Source organism: Gorilla gorilla, chromosome 6 (genome assembly GCF_029281585.2).
Source record: "Gorilla gorilla gorilla isolate KB3781 chromosome 6, NHGRI_mGorGor1-v2.1_pri, whole genome shotgun sequence".
NCBI lineage: Eukaryota > Metazoa > Chordata > Mammalia > Primates > Hominidae > Gorilla > Gorilla gorilla.
In genome coordinates, this window is record NC_073230.2 from 112356740 (window position 1) to 112371342 (window position 14603).

At 42.4% G+C, this 14603-nt stretch overlaps 1 protein-coding gene across 3 annotated transcripts in view; it reads right to left on the reverse strand.

The window, feature by feature from the left end:
• Positions 1-14603, reverse strand: part of SLC26A5 (solute carrier family 26 member 5) — a 75952-nt gene that overhangs the window by 29609 nt on the left and 31740 nt on the right. For all 3 annotated transcript variants that reach the window (XM_055392550.2, XM_063708692.1, XM_063708693.1), the window contains 4 exons: positions 13146-13256; positions 11551-11717; positions 10512-10676; positions 7927-8079 (listed from right to left, as the gene is read on the reverse strand). In XM_055392550.2, coding sequence (XP_055248525.1) covers positions 7927-8079; positions 10512-10676; positions 11551-11717; positions 13146-13256 — 596 coding nt within the window. The remainder of the gene's footprint in view (positions 1-7926; positions 8080-10511; positions 10677-11550; positions 11718-13145; positions 13257-14603) is intronic.

Consider the following 14603-nt stretch of genomic DNA (forward strand, 5'->3'; position numbering starts at 1 on the left):
GCTATTGTGAATAGTGCCGCAATAAACATGTGTGGATGCATCTTTATAGTGGCATGATTTATAATCCTTTGGGTATATACCCAGTAACGGGATTGCTGGGTCAAATGGTATTTCTAGTTCTAAATCCTTAAGGAATCACCACACTGTCTTCCACAATGGTTGAACTAATTTACACTCCCACCAACAGTGTAAAAGCATTCCTATTTCTCCACACCCTCTCCAGCATCTGTTGTTTCCTGATTTTTTTTTTTTTTTTTGAGACGGAGTCTTGCTTTGTCGCCCAGGCTGGAGTGCAGTGGCGTGATCTCGGCTCACTGCAAGCTCCACCTCCCGGGTTCACGCCATTCTCCTGCCTCAGCCTCCCGAGTAGCTGGGACTACAGGCGCCCACTACCACGCCCGGCTAATTTTTTGTATTTTTAGTAGAGACGGGGTTTCACCGTGTTAGCCAGGATGGTCTCGATCTCCTGACCTCGTGATCCGCCCGCCTCGGCCTCCCAAAGTGCTGGGATTACAGGCGTGAGCCACCGCGCCCGGCCCTGTTTCCTGATTTTTAAATGATCACCAGTCTAACTGGCATGAGATGGTACCCATTGTGGTTTTGATTTGCATTTCTCTAATGGCCAGTGATGATGAGCTTTTTTCCATATGTTTGTTGGCTGCATAAATGTCTACTTTTGAAAAGTGTCTGTTCATAGCCTTTGCCCACTTTTTGATAGGGTTCTTTTTTTCTTGTAAATTTGTTTAAGTTCCTTGTAGATTCTGTATATTAGCCCTTTGTCAGATGGACAGATTGCAAAAATTTTCTCCCATTCTGTAGGTTGCCTGTTCACTCTGATGGTAGTTTCTTTTGCTGTGCAGAAGCTCTTTAGTTTAATTAGATCCCATTTGTCAATTTGGCTTTTGTTGCCATTGCTTTTGGTGTTTTAGTCATGAAGTCTTTGCCCATGCCTATGTCCTGAATGGTACTGCCTAGGTTTTCTTCCAGGGTTTTTATGGTTTTAGGCCTTAACATTTAAGTCTTTAATCCATCTTGAGTTAATTTTTGTATAAGGTGTAAGAAAGGGGTCCAGTTTCAGTTTTCCACATATGGCTAGCCAGCTTTCCTAACACCATTTATTAAATAGGGAATCCTTTCCCCATTTCTTGTTTTTGCCAAGTTTGTCAAAGATCAGATGGTTGTAGATGTGTGGTGTTATTTCTGAGGCCTCTGTTCTGTTCCACAGGTCTATATATCTGTTTTGGTAACAGTACCATGCTGTTTTGGTTACTGTAGCCTTGTAGTATAGTTTGAAGTCAGGTAACATGTTGCATCCAGCTTTGTTCTTTTTGCTTAGGATTGTCTTGGCTATGCGGGCCCTTTTTTGGTCCCATATGAAATTTAAAGTAGTTTTTTCTAATTCTGTGAAGAAAGTCAATGGTAGCTTGATGGGGATAGCATTGAATCTATAAATTACTTTGGGCAGTATGACCATTTTCATGATTTTGATTCTTCCTATCCATGAGCATGGAATGTTTTTCCATTTGTTTGTGTCCTCTCTGATTTCCTTGAGCAGTGGTTTGTAGTTCTCCTTGAAGAGGTCCTTCACATCCCTTATAAGTTGTATTCATAGATATTTTCTTCTCTTTGGAGCAATTGTGAATGGGAGTTTGCTCATGATTTGGCTCTCTATTTTTGATGTATAGGAATGCTTGTGATTTTTGCACATTGATTTTGTATCCCGAGACTTTGCTGAAGTTGCTTATCACCTTAAGGAGATTTTGGGCTGATATGAAGGGTTTTTCTAAATATACAATAATGTCACCTGCAAACAGAGACAATTTGACTTCCTCTCTTCCTATTTGAATACTCTTTATTTCTTTCTCTTGCCTGATTGCCCTGGCCAGAACTTCCAATACTATGTTGAATAGGAGTGGTGAGAGAGGGCATCCTTTTCTTGTGCTGGTTTTCAAAGGGAATGCTTCCAGTTTTTGCCTATTCAGTATGATATTGGCTGTGGGTTTGTCATAAATAGCTCTTATTATTTTGATATGTTCCATCAATACCTCATTTGAGAGTTTTTAGCTCGAAGGGCTGTTGAATTTTCTCAAAGGCCTTTTCTGCATCTATTGAGATAATCAAGTGATTTTTGTCATTGGTTCTGTTTATGTGATGGACTATGTTTATTGATTTGTGTATGTTGAACCAGCCTTGTATCCCAGGGATGAAGCTGACTTGATCATGGTGGACAAGCTTTTTAATGTGCTGCTGGATTCAGTTTGCCAGTATTTTATTGAGGATTTTCGCATCGATGTTCATCAGGGATGCTGGCCTGAAATTTTCTTTTTTTTTGTGTGTGTGTCTCTGCCAGGTTTTGGTAGCAGGATGATGCTGGCATCATAAAATCAGTTAGAGAGGATTCCCTCTTTTTCTATTGTTTGGAATAGTTTCAGAAGGAATGATACCAGCTCCTCTTTGTACCTCTGGTAGAATTCGGCTGTGAATCCATCTGGTCCTGGACTTTTTTTTGGTTGGTAGGCTATTAATTGCTGCCTCAATTTCAGAGCCTGTTATTGGTCTATTCAGGGATTCAAGTTCCTCCTGGTTTAGTCTTGGGAAGGTGTATGTGTCCAGGAATTTATCCATTTCTTCTAGATTTTCTAGTTAATTTGCATAGAGGTGTTTATAGTATTCTCTGATGGTAGTTTGTATGTATTGCTTTTTTTTTTTTTTTTTTTTTTTTTTTTGAGACAGAGTCTCATTCTCGCTCTGTTGCCCAGGCTGGAGTGCAGTGGTGTGATCTTGGCTCACTGCAACCTCTGCCTCCCAGATTCAAGTGATTCTCCTGCCTCAACCTCCCAAGTAACTGGGACTACAGGCATGTGCCACCATGTCTGGCTAATTTTTTTTATTTTTAATAGAGAGGGGGTTTCACCATGTTGGCCAATACGGTCTTGATCTCTTGACTTTCTGATTTGCCTGCCTCAGCCTCCCAAAGTGCTCGGATTACAGGCGAGAGCCACCGTGCCCAGCCAGTAGTTTGTATTTCTGTGGGAGCAGTGGTGATATCCCCTTTCTCATTTTTTATTGTATCTATTTGATTCTTCTTTTCTTATTAGTCTGGCTAATGGTCTATCTATTTTGTTAATCTTTTCAGAAAACCAGCTCCTGGATTCATTGATTATTTTGAAGGGTTTTTCTTGTCTCTACCTCCTTCAGTTCTGCTCTGATCTTAGTTATTTCTTGTCTTCTGCCAGCTTTTGAATTTGTTTGCTCTTCCTTCTCAAGTTATTTTAATTGTGATGTTAGAATATGTTCTAAACAAACAGACTGTTTGTTATGATTTCCATTCTTTTGCATTTGCTAAGTGTTTTACTTCCAATTATGAGGTCAATTTTAGAATAAGAGTGATGTGGTGCTGAGAAGAATGAATATTCTGTTGATTTGGGGTGAAGAGTTCTGTAGATGTCTATCAGGTTTGCTTGGTCCAGAGCTGAGTTCAAGTCCTGAATATGCTTGTTAATTTTCTGTGTCATTGACCTGTCTCATATTGACCGAGGGGTGTTAAAGTCTCCCACTATTATTGTGTGGGAGTCTAAGTCTCTTTGTAGGTCTCTAAGGACTTACTTTATGAATCTAGGTGCGCCTGTATTGGGTGCATATATATTTAGGGTAGTTACCTCTTCTTACTGCATTGATCTCTTTATCATTATGTAATGCCCTTGTCTTTTTTGATCTTTGTTGGTTTAAAGTCTGTTTTATCAGAGACTAGAATTGCAACCCCCTGCTTTTTTTTTTGCTTTTCATTTGCTTGGTAAATCTTCCTCCATCCCTTTATTTTGAGCGTATGTGTGTCTTTGTATATGAGATGAGTCTCCTGAATACAGCACACTGATGGGTTTTGACTCTTTATCTCGTTTGCCAATCTGTGTCTTTCAGTTGGGGCATTTAGCCCTCTTACATTTAAGGTTAATATTGTTATGTGTGGGCCAGGTGTGGTGGCTCACGCCTGTAATCCCAGCACTTTGGGAGGCTGAGGCAGGCAGATCACCTGAGGTCAGGAGTTGGAGACCAGCCTGACCAACATGGTGAAACCCCGTCTCTGCTGAAAATACAAAAATTAGCTGTGCGTGGTGGCAGGCACCTGTAATCCCAGCTACTCAGGAGGCTGAAGCAGGAGAATTGCTTGAACCCGGGAAGCAGAAGTTGCAGTGAACCGAGATCGTGCCATTGCACTCCAGCCTGGGGGACAAGAACAAGACTTTGTCTCAAAAAAAAAAAAATTGTTATGTGTGAATTTGATCCTGTCATTATGATGCTATCTGGTTATTTTGCCCATTAGTTGATGCAGTTTCTTCACAGTATCGATGCTTTTTACGTTTTCGTTTGTTTTTGCAGTGGCTGGTACCGGGTTTTCCTTTCCACATTTAGTGCTTTCTCAGGAGCTCTTGTAAGGCAGGACTGGTGGTGACAAAATCTCTCAGCATTTGCTTGTCTGTAAAGGATTTCATTTATCCTTCGCTTATGAAGCTTAGTTTGGCTGGATGTGAAATTCTGGTTTGAAAATTCTTTTCTTTAAGAATGTTGAATATTGGTTCCCACTGTCTTCTGGCTTGTAGGGTGTCTGCAGATAGATCTGCTATTAGTCTGATGGACTTCCCTTTGTGGGTAACCTGACCTTTCTCTCTGGCTGCCCTTAACATTTTTTCCGTCATTTCAACCTTGGTGAATCTGATGATTATGTGTCTTGGGGTTGCTCTTCTTGAGGAGTATCTTTGTGGTGTTCTCTGTATTTCCTGAATTTGACTGTTGGCCTGTCTTGCTAGGTTGTGGAAGTTCTCCTGGATAATGTCCTGAAGAGTGTTTTCCAACTTGGTTCCATTCTCCCCGTCACTTTCAGGTAAACCGGTCAAAAGTAGGTTTGGTCTTTTCACACAGTCCCATATTTCCTGGAGGCTTTGTTCATTCCTTTTCATTCTTTTTTTTTCCTCTAATCTCTTTACACTATATTTCATTAAGTTGATTTTCAATCTCTGATACCCTTCCTTCTGTTTGATTTGACTATTTATACTTGTGTTTGCTTCATGAAATTCTTGTGCTGTGTTTTTCAGCTCCATCAAGTCATTTATGTTCTTCTCTAAACTGGTTATTCTAGTTAGCAATTCCTCTAACATTTTTTCAAGGTTCTTAGCTTCCTTGCATTGGGTTAGAATATGTTCCTTTAGCTCGGAGGAGTTTGTTATTACCCACCTTCTGAAGCTTACTTCTGTCCATTTGTCAAAATCATTCCCCATCCAGTTTTGTTCCCTTGCTGGCGAGGAGTTGTGATCCTTTGAAGGAGAAGAGGTGTTCTGGCTTTTGGAATTTTCGGCTTTTTGCATTGGTTTTTCCTCATCTTCATGGATTTATCTACCTTTGGTCTTTACTGTTGGTGACCTTCGGATGGGGTTTTTATGTTGACGTCCTTTCTGTTGATGTTGATGCTATTCCTTTCTGTTTGTTAGTTTTCCTTCTAACAGTCAGGCCCCTCTGCTACAGGTGTGCTGGAGTTTGCTGACGTCCATTCCAGACCCTGTTTGCCTGGGTATCACCAGCGAAGGCTGCAGAACAGGAAATGATTGCTACCTGTTCCTTCCTCCAGAAGCTTTGTTCCAGAGGGGCACCCGCCAGATGCCAGCCAGAGATCTCCTGTATGAGGTGTCTTTGGCCCCTACTGGGAGGTGTCTCCCAGTCAGGAGTTATGGGGGTCAGGTACCCACTTGAGAAGGCAGTCTGACCCTTAGCAGAGCTCGAATGCTGTGCTAGGAGATCTGGTGCTCTCTTCAGAGCTGGCAGACCGGAATGTTTAAGTTTGCTGAAGCTGCGCCCACAGCTGCCCCTTCCCCCAGGTTCTCTGTCCCAGGGAGACGGGAGTTTTATCTATAAGCCCCTGACTGTGGCTGCTGCCTTTCTTTCAGAGATGCCCTGCCCAGAGAGGAGGAATCTAGAGAAGCAGCCTGGCTACAGCAGCTTTGCTAAGCTGCAGTGGGATCCGCCCAGTTGGACCTTCCAGGTGGCTTTGTTTACACTGTGAGGGGAAAACCGCCTACTCAAGCCTCAGTAATGGCAGACGCCCCTCCCCCGACCAAGCTCAAGCGTCCCAGGTTGACTTCAGACTGCTGTGCTGGCAGTGAGAATTTCAAGCCAATGGAACTTAGCTTTCTGGGCTCTGTAGGGGTGGGATCCGCTGAGCTAGACCACTTGGCTCCCTGCCTTTAGCCCCCTTTCCAACGGAGTGAACGGCTCTGTCTCACTGGTATTCCAGGCACCACTGGGGTATGAAAAAAACTCCCGCAGCTAGCTCAGTGTCTGCCCAAATAGCTACCCAGTTTTGTGCTTGAAACCCAAGGGAATCTTGGTGGTGTAGGCACCCAGGGGAATCTCCTAGTCTGCGGGTTGTGAAGACCATGAGAAAAGCATAGTGTCTGGGCCAGAATGCACTGTTCCTCACAGCACAGTCCCTCACAGCTTCCCTTGGCTAAGGGAGGGAATTCCCTGACCCCTTGCGCTTCCTGGGTGAGGTGATGCCCCACCCTGGTTCAGCTTGCCCTCTGTGGGCTGCATCCATTGTCTAACCACGCCCAATGAGGTGAGCCGGATTCCTCAGTTGGAAATGCAGAAATCACCCACCTTCTGTGTTGATCTCGAAGGGAGCTGCAGACCAGAGCTGTTCCTATTCAGCCATCTTGCCAGCCCTTTACCCCCAAATGTACTCTTCATTTCTTTTGAGACAGAATCTTGCTTTGTCACCCAGGCTGGAGTGCAGAGGTGCGATCTTGGCTCACTGCAACCTCTGCCTCCCAGGTTCAAGCAATTCTCATGCCTCAGTCTCCCAAGTAGCTGGGATTACAGGTGCATTTCACCACATCTAATTTTTTGTATTTTTAGTAGAGACAGGGTGTCACCATGTTAGCCAGGCTGGCCTCGAACTCCTGGCCTCAAGTGATCTGCCCGCCTTGGCCTCCCAAAGTGCTAGGATTACAGATGTGGAGTCACCACACCTAGCCAACTCTTCATTTCTTATCCTTGCGGCTCCCACACACGTGCAAACAAGCCCCAGGGTGCCAAGGGCACTCTGTGGGACACTTTGGATATTAAAATTTCCCCAACGAAACAGTGACATCTATTGGGCACTGTGCAAACTTCTAGTTGGCAGTAGTTTACAGTTTGAACACTGTGTTCCTTTCAATAATGCCATATCTTTGCAAAGCTGGGTGTTCAGTGGTTGCTGTGATGAAAAAGCAGGAACCACATACATATTCATGTGAACAGGAAATGAAGGTAGCAGTGTCCTTTTTGATTCAGAGGTTTGAGGATCTATGCAGTTCCCATCAGGCATATGCATTCCATGATTACATAATTGTGGTTACTTAAGAACATAATAAAATATCTTTATTCCAATTTATGTGCATATTTTTATAAACAACTATGAAGTTGTTAATCATAAATATTATTAAAGTGGACCTAACTACTTAATAAATGGAACTGTGAGGTATTTCTTTTGGCTCAGGAGTGTCAAGGGATGGAGAAAGTTTGGGAACCTTTGCTTTGTCAAAATGGAAATGGATTTCTTTTTTAGGTTATTAAAGTAATATGCGCTCATTACAAAACAATTAGCCAATAAAAATTTGAGGAGAAAATCCTCCATAATCCCATCACTTATAATTAATGTTAAAATTTTCATGCAGAGTCTTACATATAATTTAAAAAATCATCTGTGTCTATGTTTTAAGGCTTTTTCTTTTTACTTTCTTGTCAATGAATTTGTCAAATTTCTTTGACAAATTGTAACCTTCTTTTGGCAGAATTGAGAGCAAAAAATTCCTTTCATCCACTTCAAAATCCCTCACAGAAATAAGTAAATGCAGTTGTAGAAGCTGAGTAGGTCACTGACCAAAGGTGACTTACCGCAAAGAACTCTAAAGGAATAGGCGCCGGCAATTTCTCTTTAAATCTCTCATTAAACTCCTTGCCACCCAACAGCAAACCAAAAACCATCAGCCCGACGCCTAGGGAACACACGTTGAGGTTTTTAACATTCTGCAACACAGCAACTGTACTCTGTAACACAGTGAATGCTGGATGTTTACATCAAGAAATCGCCCCTGAGAGAGACAGAGACACTCTAGCGCACTAATTCACACCAGCCATTCCGTTATTGGATATTTCTAGTTGAAAGTTCTCAGGCTGAAATCTCTCTTTGTAGCTTCTACCAATTAGGAGGCATTTTTACCCAGTCTACAACTTTATAGTTGTTACTCTTTTCTTTTTATAGTTGTTATTTATTTATTTATTTATTTATTTATTTATTTTTGAGACACAGTCTTGCTCTGTTGCCCAGGCTGGAGTGCAGTGGCATGATCTTGGCTCACCGCAACCTCTGCCTCCCAGGTTCAAGCGATTCTCCTGCCTCAGCCTCCTGAGTAGCTGGGATTACAGGTGCCTGCCGCCACGCCCAGCTAATTTTTGTATTTTTAGTAGACACGGAGTTTCACCATGTTGGTCAGGCTGGTCTCGAACTCCTGACCTCAAGTCATCTGCCCGCCTCGGCCTCCCAAAGTTCTGGGATTACAGGTGTGAGCCACTGTGCCCAGCCTTATAGTTATTCTTATCAAACAGTTATTCTTATCATATGCTGATGTCTCAATGTAATATTATAAAATCCAGAAAAGGAACCCTGAAGCTGAGTCCTGAGCAATTGGAAAGAATTAAGGGTTGATAGCAAAGTACTCCAAAGGTAAATACATTGAAAAGCTTTTAGGAGCTCAAAGAGAGAGAAATTATTGTTAGCAGGACTTTGAAGTCAAGAGTGCTGATGTTTGGGAAAGGAACCTAGGAGAACTAGAGAACAAATCCACTTAATTATATCCTAGGGCTACCAACTGGGCACCTCAAATATAGTCAGTTCTCATTTGAAACCCAATAAAGTAGACTTCCTACTCAGCCCAGGCCATGCACCCTTTCCTAGAGTACTCAGAGTACTCTAGTATGTTTTATTTAGTACTCTAGTATCAACGCCTAGAGTACTCAGTATGTTTTATTTCCTTTGTGACAAGGCATTTTGACAAGTCTCAGAGTAAGAAGTACGATAATAGCTATTATGGGAAACTTAGAATTTTGTTATTTAGAGAATATTCCTAAAGTCTGATTCCATTTTAATCAGTCAGGGACTCAACTTAAATGTCAAAGTGCCTTTCCTAGACCCCTAATCTAAAGGTCTCCCTATTTAACTTTCAGAGCAGCTGGTACTTCTTCTTCATAGCACTCAACACAAATTGTAATTGATTACACATGTATGCAATTAATGGTTTACAATCTTCCCACTGGACTGAAAGCTCCAGAGGGCAAGGCCTGTATCTTCTCAGCTCACAGCTGCATCTTGGCACCTAGCAGTGTCTGGCACATAAATACCTACAAAGGCTACAGGCCTCTCTTTCCAAGGATAGCTTTAACAGCATCTCAGAGGTTTTGATATGTAGTACTTCTACTGTCAATTAATTCTAATTATTTCCTAATTCCCTCTTTATTCATGGGTCATTTGGAAATGTTTTTTGGTTTCTAAATATATGGGAGTTTTAAAGCTATGTTTAGTTTTTGATTTTTTTATTATATTGCACTGTGTGAAAAAACATTGAATTTTTAGAATTTGTGATCAGTTTCACATGATCGATTTCAACATGATCAGTTATTACCATCGTTCCTTAAGTGTTTGCAAATAATTTATATTTTCTCTGTGTTTGGTAAGGGGTCTATATAACTAAAAGATTCATGTTAGTTAAACCTTTTATAGCCTTACTTATTTTTTGCCAGTTTGAACTAGCAGGTTTTGTTTTTTTTTTGAGACAGAGTCTTGCTCTGTCGCCCAGGCTGGAGTGCAGTGATGGGATCTCGGGTCACTACAAGCTCCGCCTCCCGGGTTCACACCATTCTCCTGCCTCAGCCTCCTGAGTAGCTGGGACCACAGGCACCCGCCACCACACCTGGCTAATTTTTTTGTATTTTTAGTAGAGATGGGGTTTCACTTGTTAGCCAGGATAGTCTCGATCTCCTGACCTCGTGATCTGCCCATCTCGCCCTTTCAAAGTGCTGGGATTACAGGCATAAGCCACTGCGCCCGGCCTTAATTAGCAGTTTTTGAGAGAGAAATGTTCTACCTTCATGCCTTTAAATTATTTGTTAGTTTCCAAAAAGACCATGATTTGGTTCTAAGAAAAAGCTCTCTCTTTACCTAGAGTGATGGTGCAGTCACCAAAAAAAGACCTAGCAAAAAATTCCTTGTGAAGTAGGCAGTATCACATATTAATAATAGAGATTTTAAGGTTTAGTCCTCTTTGTAACACTCTTTTCAGAAAACCTTAGAATAAATGAATTTTTCCCTTTTTATGGAAATTACTGGAGAAAAAGAAAAATGAGTATTGAAAGTAAAAAGAGATATAGAAGAGAAGGTGGGGGGGAATAAAAAGTACCAGAATGTCAGGTAGTTGCTTACTTACATACACCACTGAAAAGATTCCACTGTACCGCTTTGTTTTAACTCCAAACAGATATTTTAACATGGAGGTGAAGACATGCACAGCTGCTGCGGTGGTAAACCCACGGACCAGAGGCTCTGTGAGATATATGGCCACAAATCCAAACCTACAGACACCTAGGCAAAACTATTTTTTTTTAATGACAAAGAAACAAATGAATCACATGATAGGTCAGGAAGTTATGACCCACAGCAAATATACAAGTTCTTTCTTGACCATTTTCTTTTTTTTTTTTTTGAGATGGAGTCTTGCTCTGTCACCCAGGCAGTGGCACAGTCTCAGCTCACTGCAACCTCTGCCTCCCGGGTTCAAGCGATTCTCCTGCCTCAGCCTCCTGAGTAGCTGGGACTAAAGGTGTGTGCCACCATGTCCGGCTAATTTTTGTATTTTTAGTAGACACGGGGTTTCACTATGTTGCCCAGGGTGGTCTCGAACTCCTGACCTTGTGATCCGCCTGCCTCAGCCTCCCAAAGTGCTGGGATTAAAGGTGTGAGCCACCGCGCCCAGCCTCTGGACCATTTTCTAACACTGCAAACTTGTACCTCAAGTGGGTAAGTAGCTAGCAAATCAACCACTGGTTATACAGAAAACAATGGAAGGTCTGGAGTGGCTTGGTGCCCCACAGTGCACTGACCACACTAATGCCTTCCCTGTCTCTCACTGAGCTGGGGGCATGCTTCATCATGTAGATTAAAGTGCATGATCATGATCACTGGCTGTTTCTTCCAAGCAGAGAGGAATGTCCTCTCCCAGCACTAATCAATCCTGCCGTGTCAAACTTGTCTTGCTTTTGGGATCTTTAAAACACCCACCTGAAGCTTGCTTGCTGGTCACTCATAGTTGTGAATATGGCATGCGGTTGGTCTGCAGTTACTCCCAGAGCTCTGGGGTTTTTCTGGCTGACCCCATCCACCGTGTAGTAAGACCAGCCAAGAGCACTCAGTAGATACTTGTTAGGTTAACAAATGAGATAGTCCATTTCCCCATCTTTGAGCCTTACCTGAATGATTCCTGAAAGTAAGGTCACAGACATGGCGACTTTCACTCTCAAGGCATCTCTGGCCTCTGTGCCATTGGTTGCATTTACTCCTCCTGGAATGACTATATCATCTGGTACTAATCGAACAGCTACACCACCAATCATCAGGCTAATAACAGCAAAAGGACCTGAAATAATGAAGCATGAAGATCCCTGTTCAGGGTTCAAGGACACTATCTAATTCAGAGTATCTGATATGGTTTTTGCCAGTACACCAAGAGACAAAGGTGAGGTCCAGAAATCATGCTTGAAGGAAGGCTACGCTCCCTTCTTTAGTGTCCTGCCCCTGGTGTATGAGCAACCGTGTGTGTGCGTGTGTGCGCATGCAGACTGTATTTTCCAAAAATAGACATAGCAATATCTTCCATCCACATACTCTTCTTGACATTTCCCCATCAAGAGGTGGAGTCTAATTTCTCTCTCCTTGAATCTGGCTTGGCTTTGACTTGTTAGTAATCAAAAGAATGAAGCAGAAGTGACGTTGTGTGACTTCCCAGGCTAGGTAATAAAAGGGCTGCAGCTTCCACCTTCTGCTGAAGCCCTAAGTCACCATGTGTAAGAAAGCTCCAACTAGGTCAAGTGGAGAATTCCTCGGACTGCATGGAGAAAGGAAGGCAGGGAAGAGGGAAGGGAGGGAGGAAAAAGGGAGAGAGGAAGAATTACCCAGACCAGCCCTTCCCAAGTCCTGAACTGCAGGCACTATGGAAGATACAAACATGATTGTTGTTGTAAAGCTGCTACATTTTGGGGTATTTGTTACCAAACAGTAGATATCTGGAAAGTATGTGTGTGTTAGGTGGTAGCCTTATGCAGCACCAGAACTATTATGAAATCCATATGCCTCTGATAAACTGAAAATATGTACAATTCAGAGCCCAAAATATGACAAAAATGAAATACATGCATAGCGATTAGGAACTTGAAGTACTACCATTAGTATAAAAATAAAAACCAGATGTTGGCAAATTACATTATGAAATCAAGCATTTATCTCATTTCACAGATTTCAACAATTGCCCTTTTACACAAGAAAATTGTCTTTTTTATTATCCCAAGATTATAAGAAAATTGTAAGTTCTAGAAATCTTGGGATGAGTGTAGTTTTTTTTTTTTTTTTTTTCTGAGACAGAGTCTCATTCTGTTGCCCAGGTTGGAGTGCAGTGGTGTGATCTCAGCTCACAACAATCTCTGCCTCCCAGGTTGAAGCGATTCTCCTGCCTCAGCCTCCTGAGTAGCTGGGATTACAGTCACCCGTCACCAAGCCTGGCTAATTTTTGTATTTTTACAAAGAGATGGGGTTTCACCATGTTGGTCTGGCTGGTCTCGAACTACTGACCTCAGACGATCTGCCCGCCTCGGCCTCCCAGAGTGCTGGGATTACAGGGATGAGCCACCGCACCTGGCCGAGTTTAGGTTTTTAAAGCACCTATTGTGTATGCAGTAACAAAAGTTGTTATTAAGACAATTTTTAATAACGACCATGCTATTTCTTTGGCACATTGCAAGGTTGGAAATACACAAGGAAAGGTAATAGAATATCAAGTATAAGCTTTTACCTATGGATATGTGTCTGGAGGTTCCAAGAAAACAATACATGATAACAGGATAAAATGAAGAGTACAGGCCAAATATCGGAGGCACAGCTGCCAGCATTGCAAAGGCTAAGCCTGTGGGATTAAAAACCAAACAGAAATGGGGGATCATTAGAAGACAGAGGGGTTACATGTGTTTTTCTCTTGGTTCTTTATTTCTGATGAACGAGTGAAGCCCATCTTAATTTAAGCTGCAACCTGCCCTACCCCAGTCCTGCACATCATCTTACCTTGGTGCTGACAGAGTCCAAGCTGAGAAACTTTGCATTGTCAACTCCTTTTTGCCAGTGGGTGATTTTTTTTTTTTTTGCTTTATTCTTTCACAAATTAGATAAAAGCAGAAAAAAGTCTTATCTTAGTGGGTGTCATTGTAATCTGGTGTTGACGCACAAATGCGAGCTCTTTCTCCAATGGGGTGTTTTTGTGGGTTCCCTGGAGACCCTTTTGCAATAAGGGACTCCCAGTTACTATGCCCTAACCTATGTAATGCTCCCTCCTCCTGACTCTTAGATATCCCTCCTCCGACTCTTATCAGAAGGTACAGCCTTCCACGTTCTTTTGGCTGGCGTATGCTCATCCTGTAGGCAGTCTTCTTAGGCAGGTAGCTATCAAATGAGCCAAGTCTCGTTACCTTCCAGTTACTCAATGGGAAAGCTTGACATTTTACTCCCAAGAAACTTTGGAAGTGCAGGTCACACCCTCTAGGGGACTCTTTCCCTCACTCTGCTGTCCTAGGCAGTTCACATCATCCTTTAGACTTTTTTTTTTTTTTAAATAGACGTTTTAGAGCAGTTTAGGTTCACAGCAAATTGAGCAAAAGATACAGAGGTTTTCCATATATTCCCTGCCCTTATGTATGCACAGCCTCCCCCACTATCAACATCCCCCACCAGAGTGGCACATCTGTTACAAGTGATGAACCTACATTGACCTATCATTATCACCCAAAGTCCATAGTTTACATTAGGTTTACTCTTGGTGTGGTACAGTCTATGCAAATGTACAATGACAGGTAGCCATCATGATAGTATGATATAAAGTAGTTTCACTGCTCAGAAATTCTCTGTGCTCTATTCATACTTCCCTCCCCCCATCCCCTGGACACTAATGATATTTTTACTGTCTTTGAAGTTTTGCCCCCCTCCCTTTTTTTTTTTTTTTTTTTTTAAGACAGGGTCTTGCTCTGTCACCCAGGCTGGAGTACAGGTGCATGTTCATGGCTCAATGCAGCCACAACCTCCCAGGCTCAAGCAATCCTCCCACCTCACCCTCCCTAGTAGTTGGGACTACAGGTGTGTACCATCACACCTGGCTAATTTTTGTAGAGACAGAGTTTCCCCATGTTTCCCAGGCTGGTCTTGAACTCCTAGGCTCAGGCAATCTGCCCACCTCAGCCTCCCAAGGTGCTGGGATTACAGGCAT